The sequence below is a fragment of the Equus przewalskii genome, chromosome 25 (assembly GCF_037783145.1).
Source record: "Equus przewalskii isolate Varuska chromosome 25, EquPr2, whole genome shotgun sequence".
NCBI classification, from domain to species: Eukaryota; Metazoa; Chordata; class Mammalia; order Perissodactyla; family Equidae; genus Equus; species Equus przewalskii.
In genome coordinates this window covers 38,249,410-38,265,876 of record NC_091855.1, presented here as the reverse complement: position 1 = coordinate 38,265,876, position 16,467 = coordinate 38,249,410, and the positions used below count along the sequence as shown (strand labels likewise).

The window sequence follows — 16,467 nt, the reverse complement described above, 5'->3', positions numbered from 1 at the left end:
TAGAAGGGCTTTTAAATTCCATTTTGGAAGGCAGTAATTACGGTAATCTCTGTCAGTTTGTTTTGAATAATGTAACAAAGTGTGGTGGAACTCTCTCATGAGGGAAGGCTGGAAAGGACTTTTCACAGTTCATGTATTCCTTCCTCCAAGGACGCTCTTCTGTTTAATCTACGTTTGTATTAACCTTCTAAAGCCTAGGTCACCTGCTACCTCTACCAGAGTTCCTGTGAATTCCTACAGCTAGAAGAATTAACCTCTTTTCTTAGCTGTCATAATGTTTCCCGTTGACACTCAGTAGTTGCCTACTAATTCTTCTTAATCATCTCTCATTTCTTCCACTATATTGTGGGCTCTCTGAGGGCAGAATTAATAATTATTTTATTTTTCTATCTCCTACTGCTGGCCAGATTGGGTCTGTCACCTGTCATGTGTTTTTGTAAATAAATTTTTTTTAAACACCACCATACTCATTTATTTATTTATTCTCTGGCTGCTTTTGCACTGGGTGAGAGAGTTGAGTAGCCATGATAGAGACCATATGGCTCACGAAGCCTAAGATATTCACTGTCTGACCCTTTAAAGTTGTCAACCCTTGCCCTACAGTATTTTGAACAGTACCATGCAGATGTAAAATGCCCCGTTAAATACTTGTTGAATGAATATGTGAGTTAATATTTGGCAGATATATATCACGTAATGAGAGCACATGTCTCTGGACTTTTTTCTGTGATCTGTTTTTTTTCCCTTCTTAGTTATTATAAGATGATGTTTGCTCAAGAGCAATTTCTAAAATAATTCTAGAATTATTATCCCTCGGTAACACCATGATATTAAATATCTCATGGAGGATTAAAAATTTACCTGTTTGAAATGTGTTGTTTTAAGAAATGGCTTTGTTGTAACTATGGGAAATTATTTAGGATTAATCTATATTTTCTGCAGCAACTGGTTCCGAGCCTATGTATTGGTCAAGTTTCATGACGAGCAGTATGCAATTGGCAAAAGAATGTCTTAGCCAGAAACTGACAGATGAACAAGGAGAAGGATCCCAGCCTTTTGAAGGACTTGAAAAGTTTGCTGAAACCATTGAAACAGGTTTGGCATTACTGATTATTTTAAAAAATTTTAGGTTTTATATGATAATTTAGTACCTTTATTTAGTAAGCCTTGTATACGCCAAATCCATTGGAATGATTTTTAAAAGAATTACTAGAATTGAAGTTATTTTAATTATTGTATTCAATTTAATTTCATATTCTTTTGTACCCTACTTTCTCCTCTGTTTATTTTATTAGACTTGCATAATGAAGGATTAGAATTCTACTTATAATGTTAGTCATTGCCCCAAATGTCTGTTGAGATGTAACGTGGGGTAAATGCTCAGTAAGGCAAATATTTATTATAAAACTCAAGATTTGGGGATTTTTAAGGAAAGAAATTCAACTTTTTTATTTTGTAAGTTCTTATTAAACTAATTTAGTATTTATTCCTTTCATTAGAAGTTTTTATTTAGTATACATATGGTCTCATGTTGATGGTTACGTGTTTACTCTAGTACTAAGAAGAGTAAAAGTCACTTTTATAGACACTGTCTTGAGAATTGAACATGTGCCAGAAAATTCCAAAACTGGAACTGCACTTGAAATTCGAATAGAAAGGTAAGACTTCTTATATCTGAAAACAAATGACCCTAGTCTTTTCTTTTGTAAGTAATAAAATCTAACTCTCATTATATTTCGTGATGCTTTTAGATATTAGAGGTGATGATGTTAAATTAATGTATTGCATAGTTTCAGGGTAAAGTGCTGCTCTCCAAGTTATATTCTAATCCCATTATTGAAAATTTAAAGTACCAGTTGGGGTATAATTATATATAATACGATGTTGAAGTCAATGCAACTAATTCTCTTTTAGTTAATATCAAATCAGAATAATGAATTTTGAGTGCTACTGAATTTAAGGCATTCCCACTGGAGTTTTTTCATACGAGCTGTGCACTATTTAGGCATGTCTCGTTAACGTGAAAGGCTATTTTGCTTTCCTGTGCTTGCTCTAAGTGCTGCTTTAGTGAGAAGGGCTAAGACTACTGTTTTGTTTGAGGATTCTCTGAGGGTATTTTAAGGCCAATATGTGTAATAGTGATTTACTTAAAAAGATATACACACATCACTTTTAGTTTTCGGTGTGTGCCCACTTGGAACTCTAAAACGGAGTGATTGATGTACACACTCCTGAGTGCTGATTTGGGATAGGAGCTGTTCACCTGTGTCTTAATGCCATTTGAACTGCTGACGGAAGTAAGCAGAATGCACACTGAGCGCCAAAGACACTTTGTATATGGATCTCTTGGGGGCCTTTACCAAATTTTAAGCAGATATGTTATGGTTTCTGTCTTTCACAAAACATACCTATTAGTGAAACAGTTGTTGTTAACAGATCTTTGAAATTAGGTTGCATTATCTTAAATGGTCTATTAAAAATTATCTAAAATCTCATGCAGTTAGAACTACATTCTGTATTTTGTCGAAACTGAAGATCAGTCATAAGAACTCATGGAATAGTCATTTGATTTCAAGAAATGTCATTCACTTCAGACTTGTGACTTGGGGCCACATGTCCTCTCACTATTACCAAGAGATATTTGTGAGGGAGCACGGGAATGTTTTCCTTGAAGCTAACTTTAGGAAGTTAGTAATGTTTTCCCCAAATTTAGGAACCTCTCAAAGTTATTCTTCTTGGGTCAAGGTCTCTTCATGGGAATATTTACTGAAGTAAAGCATGGTAATGCTGGCTCACATTATAGGCATATTCTAAGGAGTGTTAACACTTGAAAAATCCCTTTAACTTAAAAAGCTATGTGCATTTCTTTTAATTGCAAGTAGATTTTCCTAGAAGTTTTATGCAAATGCTCATTTTGTTTTTAACTTTCAGAACTGTATATTGTGATGAAACTGCTGACGAGTCCTCAGGAATAAATGTACATCAACCCACAGCTTTTGCTCACAAATTACTTCAGCTCTCTGGAGTGTCTCTCTTCTGGGATGAGTTTTCTGCATCAGCAAAATCTTCCCCAGTGTCTTCAGCTGCACCAGTGGTAAGAAAAACACCACCAAAAAACAGCAAGTAAATCACAGATTTTTAAAAGGTTTAAATGAGGGCTATTCAATCTTGCTAGGATATATAATATCTGTTAATGAGTTTGCATCTAATCTGAAAGTTAACACAAATATTCAGTAATGGGGGTATATATTTCAGAGATTTTAAAACACTCATATTTATAATTAATGCCTTTCCTAGCAGTGTGGCTTATTAATTGGATAAAGAAACATTAGATACTGCATCTTTGGGAAAAATGGTATATTAATATTTAATAGCCTTTAACAGTAAAAACAGGAAATCAAACAGTGTTCACATGTATCTTTAATAATGAATGTTTTGCTGAAAATTTATCTTATAAATCATACCTTAAAAAAGCTTTATAAGGAACTCTTTGTTAATCTCCTAAGATTAGAGAGTCCTTTTATAAATCAGTCATTCCATAATTTGCCTTTTATGTTATTTCATAGATCATATTTTCTTAATTATAGAATGTCTGTTAAGTTTTTGTATTGCTATAACTTGAACAGATGCTGTGCTTTTTTCATAACTTTCTTCTCCATGATTTGCCTGTATTATCAGGGTACTCTGCTAACATACTACTGGGTTTCATGCTAGTTGTAGGATACTGGTTTATCCATTGTCACGTAATACAGTTTTGCCTGTCAAATATTTCATTCTTCTTAAGTTAGTGATTGTATTTTGCATTTCAGTTTATTTACACAAGTATTTTAAAGAATTACTTTATTCTTACTGCATTATTGTAGGAAACTGAGCCAAAGCTGTCACCTAGCTGGAATCCCAAAATTGTGTATGAGCCACACCCACAACTAACGAGAAATTTGCCAGAGGTAGCACCCTCTGACCCAGTGCAGATTGGAGGGCTGGTTGGTAGGTTGGAGTTGAGTCTCACTTTGAAACAGAATGAAGTACTTCCTGGAGCTAAGGTCAGTATTTGTTTTATTTTCTATAGTAAAAAACAAAATACAACTACAAGTATTCTTTAATCTATGCAGTGACCCTCTGATCGTTGCTGTAGATTATCCTGTAACTAGGATATCCACTGTCCTGGAGTCAGCATTTTACTCTCAGCTGGTGCTCTGTCCTTAGGTCACAAAGTCCACGTGCGGACTGTCTGCCCTCCTGCTGCAGCTCAGGTTTTCGAGCTGCCTCTTACACTCGCTCTTCCTCATTCCAGCAGTTCAAAACATTCCTTAGTTCAGGTAACTAGGAATTTACTAAAGAGTCTTTCTATAATTCATAAAGTTAAGTTTAAAGGAGAAGAGATTTGGAAAGCAAAAAGTTAACTGTAGGAGATGTTTAAGATATGGATGTAAAAATGTCCACCTATGTGTATTTTAAAGGAATGACTGTTTTTATAGTTGTATAATATTTATGAAAAGAGACTGATTTTTTTCATGATGTTTCATAGCTTTTTGAAGACAGTGTAAAGACAACTATACTTGTTTCTTAGGGAACAATATTGAACAGTCAGTTGGAGAATCAGGAAACTTGCATTTATTTAGTCAGTCAAAGATGTATTTGTCGAGTTATTTTCAGACTTTGAAGACTAATTTTCTATGTAATCTCTGTAAAATGTAGTTTATATTAAGCAGATATCAGGGTTTATTCGTTTGGTTATTTACTGACCTCCCTAGCTCTAGGTGTTTGAGTGACTGCTGCAGGCCAGGCCTCTGCAAGTTCTTGGGACAGAGGCAGAGATGAGTGCAATATCGCTTTGCTTAAAAAGATATAAGGAGTATAGAAATTGCTGTGGGAACATGAAAGAGGGGTCTCTGAGTACACGTGAGTGTACATGAAAAGGTTTGCAGAAGATTGAAGGATCCCCAGAAATCCTTCCTTTGACTGGAAAGCTTGACTAGAGTTGGAGGAGGAGGAAGGGAAGGTGGTGGTTAGAGTGACAGCATTCCTGTTATTGATCATCCCCTCCTCCTTGTTTACTGCTCTGTCCTACCTCAGATGGTACGAAATCCTTTCACCAGGTCTTAAGCCTCTTCCTAAAAGAGTGTGAGATTGTTCATGGAGCAGAAAGCTATGGGTATCTGTAAGCGCTGCCGGGAATCCTGTGCTGTGGTGACATCCTTGCGAAACCCAAACCCCCGTGCCTCTGGGGAATGCATTTGCTGTTTCTCTAAGAAGAAAGAACTGTAGCACTAAGGTTTATCGTTCTGTTTTGATTAGTTGTACACAGCCCTCAACATTTGTGTATTTGATCTTTGTGCAAACCCAAACTTGTGCACATTACATCTTGATTTGTATAAATGCCTTTTAGATGTTACTTTTGGGCATCTGTGTGTCAGGCGACTAATGAACATCTGGAACTAAGGCGCGGTGGCATTGTCTGCCAACCAGTGTTTAACATTTGCAGACATTGCTGTCCTTGCCTTTCTGGTAATTTTTGTGTAATAACTTGGGTATTTGAGTACATTTTGTTCTTATTTATGACAGTGCTAAACGGAAAAATAAAAGCTCTAGATGTTAGCAGTGAGAAACATAGATCTCATAAACTTAATACAGTATAGACAAAGATGACATTAATTAGAAGTGCTCAAAGGGTGAGAGCTTTAGTCTCTTTCCAGTGTTTGTTAGACTTAAGTCTTTCAACTGTGGGTTCAGAATATTATGAAAGATTTCATATATTTTTTAGTTCTCTGAGATTAGTACCCACCTGATAGTGTGTAAGTCTGGTGTTTTGTGTATTCAATTTTAGCATATGTTTTCAGGAATGCATTATATAGGAAAATAGGGGACTGCCTGTATTGAATTTGCAGACATTTTGTTTCAATTACCATGTTACATTGAATTTGGATTTTTTTTTTGAGGAAGATTAGCCCTGAGATAATATCCACCACTAATCTTTCTCTTTTTGTTAAGGAAGATTGGCCCTGAACTAACAGCTGTGCCCATCTTCCTCTATTTTATGTGTGGGATGCCTGCCACAGCATGGCTTGATAAATGGTGTGTAGGTCTCTGCCCAGGATCTGAACCAGCGAACCCCAGGCCACTGGAGCAGAGCACGCAAACTTAACCGCTATGCCACTGGGTTGGCCATGACATTTGCTATTTTAGTTATATTCTATCACTTATATTTCTAGAGGAAAGGAATATGTGTTTTGTTCTTTGTATGCCGAACTCAGAATGTACTAATAATGAAATATTTCTATGAAAATTATGAATGAAATTTGATCGTTCGTTCTAATAAAGGTCAGAGATTATGCTTTCAATACTAAGAAATTAAAAAATTTTAAAATTTGACGTATGATCAGAAAGAGATTTTCCCACTATCCCCAGCCTTAACTCCTTGATGATTCATGGCCTGGGATGTCAGCACTCAGTAAGGAGCCCCATAAAACAAGTCCTGTTTGGGCAGAATGGGCAGCCATGCCAGGGAAGGAGTGAGGGCTTTCCATCTGGGTCAGCCTAGGTTAAAATCCTGGCTCTGGATCTGTGAGATGCCCTCATGCAAGTCACTTAATCTTCATGAACCTGTTTCCTCATCTGTAAAACAGGAACAGGACTAAGAATTAGAGAACATATAATGAAAGTATAGTGCTTCAATACTCAAAAGAAGATGATAATGTTATTATTATCGGAGAATATAGTCTTAGATCATGGAAATTTCTCCAAGTTACTATGTAAATTATTTTATTTTTGTTTTTAGAATCAGAAGAAATTTGTTTCTCTCCTGGGGAAGCTGCCATTTTCCAAATAGAAATAGGTTTTGAATTATTTTTAAATTGCAAAATGGCATAAAGATAATAGGAGTTGGTGTTAGAACTAAGAGGAGGTGAATGAAAAGTAAGGCAGGCCTATTCAACTTGTGAGAATGTGATGTAGAGAAGAGAGTAATTGCTTTTGTCACAGTATACTCCACAGGAATCAGGATGAGAATGGGATGAGGCTTTTATTTCTAGAAGGAAAAAATAGACAGAGTTGGAAAAGAGAAGGGAAGTGCCCAGAGCCCCCTCTTCCATCGGCATTACGCTCCCCTGCCCAACAGAGAGTGGGCTTTGTGGAAGATAGTGGGCGTTCAGAGAGGCACACTTGGTAGAGAAGGTTGGCACGTGTTCTGCTGAGGAGTGTGATCCATGGGCAAGCTTCTGAAAGCCAACTTTATTCGCTGTTGGTTTGAATCAAGCTTTAAAGATGATGATTTGAATCTTTTTGAAATCATGATGGGAATGAATATTGGACCACTGCTACCTTAATATTCTCTCTTGGAGACTATGTCTTAAGGCCTCCTCAAATACCTTAAATACTCAGAAAACTTAGAGACAAAAAGTATGACACTGGACTTGCCAACATGGAGTTTCTCAGAAGGATTTTCTCCCTTAGAGTAACAGTTTGGTGGCCTTTAAGTCTTTTCGTTTAGATTGTGTGAATTAGTAGAGAGAATCTTAGGTGAAGGAGTCTAAGACTAAATAATCAGTATTCATCTCAGTGCAGTAAAATACTGGGATTTATGGTGATGAAGTTATAAAGCGTGTTCATCCTAAGTATTTTTTTTTTTTTTGAAGTTGGATATTGATGGACAGATAGACTCTATTCATCTATTCCTGTCACCAAGGCAGGTACACTTGCTTTTGGATATGTTAGCAGCTGTTGCTGGACCAGGCAAGTATAAGTCTGTTGTTACTATTTTTAATTCTTTAAAACTTTTTAGTTAAAATGTATAACATGCATATAGGAAATTCTGTTATTATATAGGATTGTGTGAAATTAAAAAGATGTATTGTAAATAAGAATCCTAAATAGTTAAATTTGATTGAATCTATTTGTGTTACCATTGCACAAATTATCATTCACATTATTTGTGTTACATTCTTAACTTTTTCAAAATTCCTTGGTTGGGGATAGTACTTCATACAACTGAGAAAGTATAATTCTTGAACACAGTAAGTAGCACACATTTTAAAATATTTTTAATGACTTTTCTGTCAAAGATAAGATTTTGTGATTCCTAGCTAGCTGCTTAAAGCTATTGCTTAGTTCTCTGATTAATATTAAATAGTGGTGGTTTCGCACTGACTGGTATTAAGTTGCCATTGGTATTGGATAAGTAGGTTTTGGGAGAGAAATGATTAAGTAACTCCAAACTTAATTACTGTTTTGCTTTCCCTTTGTGTACTTGTAGAAAATTCTAGCAAAATAGGGTTAGCTAATAAAGATAGAAAAAATCGACCCATGCAGCAGGAAGACGAATATCGAATTCAGATGGAATTAAATCGGTATTATTTGAGAAAAGATTCCCTCTCTGTGGCTGTATCTTCAGAGCAAAGCTTTTATGAGACAGAAACAGCTCGTACACCTTCTAGCCGTGGTAAGCAACTCCAAAAGTTGACACCAAACTCATACATTAACTTCAAAGAGCAAAATAAACTTAATTTTGGCCGCTGTGAAATGGAGTTTAGTAATGAATAAATTAAAGATCCATACTGTAAGAAGATTTAAATTTATAAGTTGATCTAACCACAGCATTACAGGGAAGCATAGGCACATGTGTGCTACAGTATCGTTTTTTGATTGTGTAGTTTTGTTTTGTAAATCATGATTTATGCTAAGGGAAGTCAATTTATAAAAATGTAGATTTACGCAAAAGATAAATTGGGGGTAATTGTTTTGTCAAATTCTTATATGCTCATGTAATGATTTACAATAGATTCCTTTAAATAGGAGCCTTTCTCTATTAATCTTTCTATCAGTTATGTGTAAACATAATCTTTACCTAGTTTACTTTGCATTTACAGGTGTTTCAGAATGTAGAAGCACTAATACCATAAATAATAAGAATCAATTTAAGTATGTAATGTTGAACTAAATAAAAAATTAAAGTCTCAAATTTTGGCCATAACAAACTTCATTTGTATGAGGATGAAATATTCTCCAGAAAGAGGGAATTAAAACATAAATAGAATTCTAAATAATATATTTAACTTTTTCTTTTTTTAATGAAATAACTGTATCCATATGAAACCAGAGATTGCATGACATTTATACTATTTTAAAATCTGGATTTTAACTCCTGAATTGTCGTATTACACTTAAAAATATACCATGTAATACTGCATTTCATATATTAAAAAAAAACCAAGTTCTTCAGTAGGATAGCTTAATCTTTTGTTAACCTGTATTCAGTTGAGTTTTTACTATGCCATTAATATCTTGGATCCAAATAAATTACCCCATTGGAAGTAACAAAATTTAGGGTGTCACTATATGTCAGATAATCTGAAGGAAGACTGTTATGTTAATGTGTATTAACTTACTTTAAAGACGTGAATTGGTGGAATTATAATACAATTGACAAAGTGTAATTCTCTTTAGAGGAAGAAGTTTTCTTCTCCATGGCTGATATGGACATGTCCCATAGTCTTTCTTCTCTTCCACCCCTTGGGGATCCCCCAAATATGGACCTTGAATTATCGCTAACTAGTACATATACAAATACCCCAGCAGGATCTCCATTAAGTGCTACTGTGGTAAAGTATTATTTAAATTTTGTTCTATTCTCGGAAAGTTGGCATCTAAAATTCTACACTTTATTCACGTGCTTTAAAAATATTCTTCTGTAGCTTCAGCCAACATGGGGAGATTTCCTTGATCATCGTAAAGAACCGCCAGTGAGAGGGTCCACATTGCCATCCAACCTAGTTCACTCGGCACCTTTACAGAAGACCTGTAAGTAAAAATAAGATATTTGTTGATAGTTTCCACTGGAATTTTTAAAAATTTAAAGATTAAAAAAATATATTTGGGGCCAGCCCAGTGGCATAGCAGTAAAATTCGCGTGCTCCGCTTCTGCGGCCCAGGGTTCGCCAGTTCAGATCCTGGGTGTGGACCTATGCACCGCTCATCAAGCCATGCTGTGGTAGGCGTCCTGCATACGAAATAGAGGAAGATGGGCACAGATGTTAGCTCAGGGCTAATCTTGCTCAAAAATTATATATATATATTTTTTATTTTTGGTGAGGAAGATTGGCCCTAAGCTAATATCTGCCACCAGTCCTCCTCTTTTTGCTTGAGGAAGATGGTACCTGAGCTAACATCTGTGCCCGTCTTCCTCTTTTCCGTCTGTGGGATGCCTGCCACAGCGTGGCTTCAGGAGTAGCACATAGGTCCATGCCTGGGATCCAAACTGGCAAACCCTGGACTGCTGAAGCGGAGCTTGCAAGCTTAACCGCTACATTACTGGGCTGGCCCCTATATTTGTTTTTAAAAAATGCCATTCTACTACATCTTTTCTTTTTCTTCATAAGTTTTTTTTGATTCTAGACCATTTAACAAAGTTTAGAAGAAAATGAAATATTGTTGAACGGTTGCCTGTGAAGTGTTAGAGAATAGTTGCCCCTGCATTTTATTCTTTGTGTATTTAAATGCTTAAATATTTTTAGTAAAAAGTATATCATAAGTTTCCTATTATTATTGCAGTTTAAGGAGTCTCAATCAACCATCTGATTTTTGTTTCATTCTTTACACTTTCCTTGAAAGAGAACTTCAGGTTTCTTCTTTGCAAAATTTAATTAAAATAGTCACAAAGCTTAAAGGGAAAATTTGGCGAGTAGCTTTTGGTTAATCTCTGACTTTTCCGATATACTTTTATATTAATGCAAAAGCTTTGTTCATATGTGTCCTATTGCAACATACTTTTTTTGTAGTTTAAGTATGAAGGATCCTGCATACAAATGCTGAAAGATTGCAGTTTATTTTATTTTACTTGTTTAATATCATTCAAACTATTGTGTGATCACCTGTTTTTTGAAACTAATACATGAGTGAATGTTTTATAATTTTGATATAATAGATTGTGTTTAAGTATTAAATTTTGTGTATATATATAATTTTAATACATATTTCAGCTCTCCCATCTAGATCTGTTTCAGTGGATGAATCCAGGCCTGAACTTATTTTTAGACTAGCTGTGGGAGCTTTTTCAGTCTCTGTGCTTCACATTGATCCTTTATCTCCACCTGAAACGTCATTGAACCTTAATCCATTGACACCTATGGCGATAGCTTTCTTTACTTGTATAGAAAAGATTGATCCAGCAAGATTTTCAACAGAAGATTTTAAGTCTTTCCGAGCAGTATTTGCAGAAGCTTGCTCACATGATCACCTTAGGTAAACTCTCTCATATTTATTCACAGTCCTTGAAAAAGAACCAAATGTGGACTTTTGTATCCATCTACCCAACCTCTCTCTATTTGTTTTCCTAATTCACATTTTATTTGTAATTGAGTGGAATGGGTGAGGTCTTCCTGCAATGCTGCAAAGATATTTACCATAGAATCTCTCATTTAGGTTATTTGGCATGTGGAACATTCAGTTATAAGATCTAGATGATCTGGAGTTTTCTAAATTGTCTTTTCTTCAGCTCCCTGCCCTGCTCTCGTCAACTATCTTTGACTAAATTTGCCATCATCCCCACTGACACCATTATAATCATAAAAATAGTTCCTATTGTCACTAGCTTAGCTGAGATGGCAGTGGTGGTGAGAGTAGAATGAACTAGAGAAGGGACTGGGAAATGAGTCACATGGCACTGCCCACGAGGTGGGAAATGGTGCCAAGGCTGATCCTGCGCCTGGGATGCTGCATCTTCAACTTCTGCTGCAAAAGTCCAAGCTGTCCAAACAGCCAGGGATCTTTAGATGGGTTCAGTCCTAATAGATGAGGCGATAATTAAATTTGTGAGTAAAATATCGTTAACCTGCAAATACTGTTTATTTTTATGTGGAAGTGACATATAAATTGTCGAGTTCTATATTATTTTATACGGTGGCTTAGATACATATATTAATATTTTTAGAAAATACTTTGGGCTTTTATTTTAACTTTAACTTTTTTTAAGTATTAAAATTATTATGCAAAATACTTTTTATAACGAGCAAAGGAAACTCTACAGATTAGGACCATAGTATTTATAATCAAACTGCAGAACACTTTTTCCTTCCCATTTTGACCAAGTTTCAAATATGTACCAGTAGAGAATATAACTAAAGCAGCAGAAACTAGAGGTAGATCTCCATTTGAGTTCCACTGACTGAAGATTTTAAATATTGCATGATGCTTCTAGATGATTTCAAGAAACTATTTTATATATTTTACAGATTTAAGAGATTTTATCTACTGAAGTGTAAATTTTAAAACGTGGAAGAAGGAAGGGCAGTTTTGGAAAAAAAAATATATCCTGTATAGTTTCCTATCAACAGAACTGATTTCTTTATCTTATGTCAGGGAGTGGGAGATTTGAAAGTTTTTCTAGTTAATATCCTTAGGAATATTAGTTATTACTAACAAGTTGAACTTGTCAGAATAGCTAGGGAATTGTACATTATTAACACTTGTGTGCTAGTCTTTGACACACTGTTTAATCTAGAAGTATATGGATACTCTTAAATGCTACGTTTTTTTTCTAATAGGTTTATAGGTACTGGCATCAAAGTATCCTATGAACAAAGACAAAGATCAGCCTCCCGATATTTTAGTACTGACATGTCCATTGGGCAAATGGAACTTTTGGAGTGCCTGTTTCCGACTGATTTTCATTCTGTTTCTCCCCACTATACAGAGGTAAATGCTAGATACTTTTCCTTTAGGATTATTCTTTAAATTTGTCTTGCTTTTTAAGAATTGTATGAACAGTAATGATTTTCTTGAAACAGGTATAGGCAGTCCTATAGGAAGGAGTTTTTTTGTGTGTGTGTGTGCATTTGTATTTTGTTGCTACAGATTTTTTAAAGTATGGCATTCAAGGCCATTATAAGAGTCTGTTAGAATTTTTAATTTAGAAGTTCACTTGTTTTATTTTTTATTTTTTTTTTTGAGGAAGATTAGCCCTGAACTAATTGCTGCCAATCCTCCTCTTTTCGCTGAGGAAGACTGGCCCTGAGCTAACATCCATGCCCATCTTCCTCTACTTTATATGTGGGACGCCTACCACAGCATGGCGTGCCAAGCAGTGCTATGTCCGCACCTGGATCCGAACCAGTGAACCCTGGGCCGCTGAAGTGGAATGTGTGCACTTAACTGCTGCGCCACGGGGCCGGCCCCAAAGTTCACTTGTTTTAGAGTGGCAAACAGGTTATGAGACAAATGAGTTGATTTCATTCAGAAGAGTTCTATCATTCAACAAATACTTATGAATGCCTACTGTGTGCTAAGCACTGTTCAAGACAAGTGAAATGTCTTGTGTTCATTTATTATTAATTTTATTTTTTTTTACTATCCTAATAATGTGTTCTAGAGAGCCTTTTCAGAGCTATCAAAATGGCAGTTATTGCTGTTACCTGGCCCTTGTATGTTATTTTCAGAGCACTTTCTAGGGCATTACTTTATTGAGTCCTTACCTGCATTTTGCAGTTGAGACGCTTAAGTATCACAAAAATTAACTAACTGGTCTAAGATTCATGTTGCTAGTGAGTGACAGAAATGACACTTAGAGCCAGCTTTTCTGACTTCAAAAGTTCTTTCTACTATTACATTAGCACCTCTGTTAATTCATGTGATTAATTATAGCTTAATATCTTACATTTAATTTATCTTTATCTTTGTTTTCAAGCTTTTAATGTTCCATTCCGAAGAACGAACTGATTCCCACCCCCCTGTGTGTCTTCAGCTTCATTATAAGCATTCTGAGAATAAAGGACCCCAGGTAAGAGATCTTTTTCTGAGTTTACCACCTGTAAATTTTCATTTTATATATATTTTGTCACAATCATAAGGTTTTATAAAACTTAGTTTTATAGTATTGTTACTGATCATATTAATGCTTTTGTTTGTTTTTTTTTTTACAGGGTAATCAAGCAAGGCTTAGTTCCGTGCCTCAGAAGGCAGAATTACAAATTAAATTAAATCCAGTGTTTTGTGAGCTGGATATCAGTATTGTGGACAGGTTAAATTCTTTGCTTCAACCACAGAAACTTACTACAGTGGAGATGATGGCGTCTCACATGTATACTTCATATAATAAGCATATTAGTCTGGTAAGTATTCAAAAAATTGCAAATACTAACCATAATTATAGCTAGCTGATAGGCTTATTGGCATTATTTGTGAGCTTAAGTATTCTTTTTAAAGATTTTATTTTTCCTTTTTCTCCCTAAAGCCCCCTGGTACACAGTTGTATATTTTTAGTTGTGGGTCCTTCTAGTTGTGGCATGTGGGACACTGCCTCAGCATGGCCTGATGAGCGGTGCCATGTCCATGCTCAGGATCTGAACCAGCGAAACCCTGGCCCTCCGAAGCAGAGCACCCAAACTTAACCACTCAGCCATGAGGCTGGACCCTTTTTTTTTTGAAAGATTTTATTTTTGTTTTTTGAACTTAAGTATTCTTAATAGGTTAAATAGCATATATTATTAAAGCAGCTTTATTTGTAATAATGAAGAAATGGAGACATCTTTTTTTTTTATTGAGTTCATAATAGTTTACATCAATGTGAGATTTCAGTTGTATGTTATTTCTTATCCGTCACCACATACGTGCTCCCCTTCACCCCCTTTGCCCACCCCCCATCCCCCTTCCCCTGGTAACCACTGAACTGTTTTTCATTGTCCATATGTTTGTTCATATTCCACATATGAATGAAATCAGCTGGTGTTGGTCTTTCTCAGTCTGGCTTATTTTGCTTAGCATAATTCTCTCCAGATCCTTCCATGTTGTTGCAAATGGGATGAATTTGTCTTTTTTCTGGCTGAGTATTATTCCATTGTGTATATATACCACTTCTTCTTTATCCAGTCATCAGTCAGTGGGCACTTGGGTTGCTTCCATGTCATGGCTGTTGTGAATAGTGCTACAATGAACATAGGGGTACATATGTTACTTTGGCTTGTTGATTTCAGGTTGTTTGGGTAGATACCCAGTAGTGGGATAGCTAGGTCGTATGGTAGTTCTATTTTTAATTTTTTGAGGAATCTCCATACTCTTTTCCGTAGTGGCCGCACCAGTTTGCATTCCCACCAGCAGTGTATGAGGGTTCCCTTTTCTCCACACCCTCTCCAACATTTGTTATTTTTAGTCTTAGTGATTATAGCCATTTTAACAGGCGTAAGGTAGTATCTTAGTGTAGCTTTGATTTGCATTTCCCTGATGATTAGTGATGTTGAACATCTTTTTATGTGTTTATTGGCCACTGTATATCTTCTTTGGAAAAATGTCTGTCCATATCCTCTGCCCATTTTTTGATCAGGCTGTTTGTTTTTTTGTTTAGTTATGTGAGTTCCTTAAATATTATGGTGATTAACCCCTTGTCAGATATATGACTTGCAAATATTTTCTTCCAATTGGTGGATTGTCTTTTTGTTTTGATCCTAGTTTCTTTTGCCTTGCAGAAGCTCTTTAGTCTGATGAACTCCCACTTGTTTATTTTTTCTTGTTTCCCTTGTCTGAGAAGACATGGTATTCGAAACGATCCTTTTAAGTTCAATGTCAGAGAGTGTGCTACCTATATTATCTTCCAGCGGTTTTATGGTTTCAGGACTTATCTTCCAATCTTTGATCTATTTTGAGTTTATTTTTGTGTATGGCGTGAGATAATGGTCTACCTTCATTCTTTTGCATATGGCTGTCCAGTTTTCCCAACACCATTTATTGAAGAGACTATCTTTTCTCCATTGTATGTTGTTGGCATCTTTGTTGAAGGGAGACATCTTTTATTTCTAGATAATAGGCTAGCTAAATAAGTTTTGCTAATATACTGAGTGAAATTTTACATGGCCATTTTAGATGATGGTTATAAAGATGTTGCAACAACATGAAGAAGGATTAAGTGAAAAAGTGGAATGTGTTATTCCACGTAAACTTTTATTACAGCTCTGTAAATAAAATTAACGTATAGAAAAAAATGGATAGAAATACACCAGTTGGTAGCATTGATTGTGTTAAAATAGTAGAGTTAGATTTTCTTTCCTTTCCTGTTTATCTGAATTTTATAAACTGTGATTATAGTATCTTTACAAAATTTTATCTATTCACACATTTAACAAACTACTTGAGCTACCTATAAAATGTAGCTCATATAATACAGGATATACTTTTGAAAATGAGAACATACATTACAGTATTGTGTTGTCGAGCGTCATGTTATATCGCTTTTAGAGCACTTAGATCTGGTGCCTGGTGTTGTTTCTAAGCAAATCAAGTCCATTAGAGTTGCAGGAAGTCTGTTAGGAATTTTGAGGCTGTAGAACCAGGAACAGAGACAACTTTGGTTAAAAAGAAAAGGGAAAAGATATTTTTTCAACTTATTTGCTTCTCCCTTAATTAGTGGTGAGTATTCACTTTAAATCAGCATTGTTTATTGTCACCATTTGCTAGTTATTTTAAGTTCTATGGGGTTAGTGTCTATAT

At 35.4% G+C, this 16,467-nt stretch overlaps 1 protein-coding gene across 3 annotated transcripts in view; it reads left to right on the top strand.

The window, feature by feature from the left end:
* ATG2B (autophagy related 2B) overlaps positions 1-16,467 on the top strand; it is a 68,762-nt gene that overhangs the window by 11,396 nt on the left and 40,899 nt on the right. For all 3 annotated transcript variants that reach the window (XR_011533155.1, XM_070594627.1, XM_070594628.1), the window contains exons 3-14: positions 943-1,095; positions 1,556-1,658; positions 2,932-3,094; positions 3,864-4,043; positions 7,635-7,731; positions 8,252-8,437; positions 9,442-9,596; positions 9,690-9,795; positions 10,974-11,235; positions 12,537-12,687; positions 13,676-13,768; positions 13,911-14,099. Coding sequence is in view for 2 of the 3 variants with exons in the window: in XM_070594627.1 (XP_070450728.1) it covers positions 943-1,095; positions 1,556-1,658; positions 2,932-3,094; positions 3,864-4,043; positions 7,635-7,731; positions 8,252-8,437; positions 9,442-9,596; positions 9,690-9,795; positions 10,974-11,235; positions 12,537-12,687; positions 13,676-13,768; positions 13,911-14,099 (1,838 nt within the window). In the remaining variant the exon portion in view is untranslated. The remainder of the gene's footprint in view (positions 1-942; positions 1,096-1,555; positions 1,659-2,931; positions 3,095-3,863; positions 4,044-7,634; positions 7,732-8,251; positions 8,438-9,441; positions 9,597-9,689; positions 9,796-10,973; positions 11,236-12,536; positions 12,688-13,675; positions 13,769-13,910; positions 14,100-16,467) is intronic.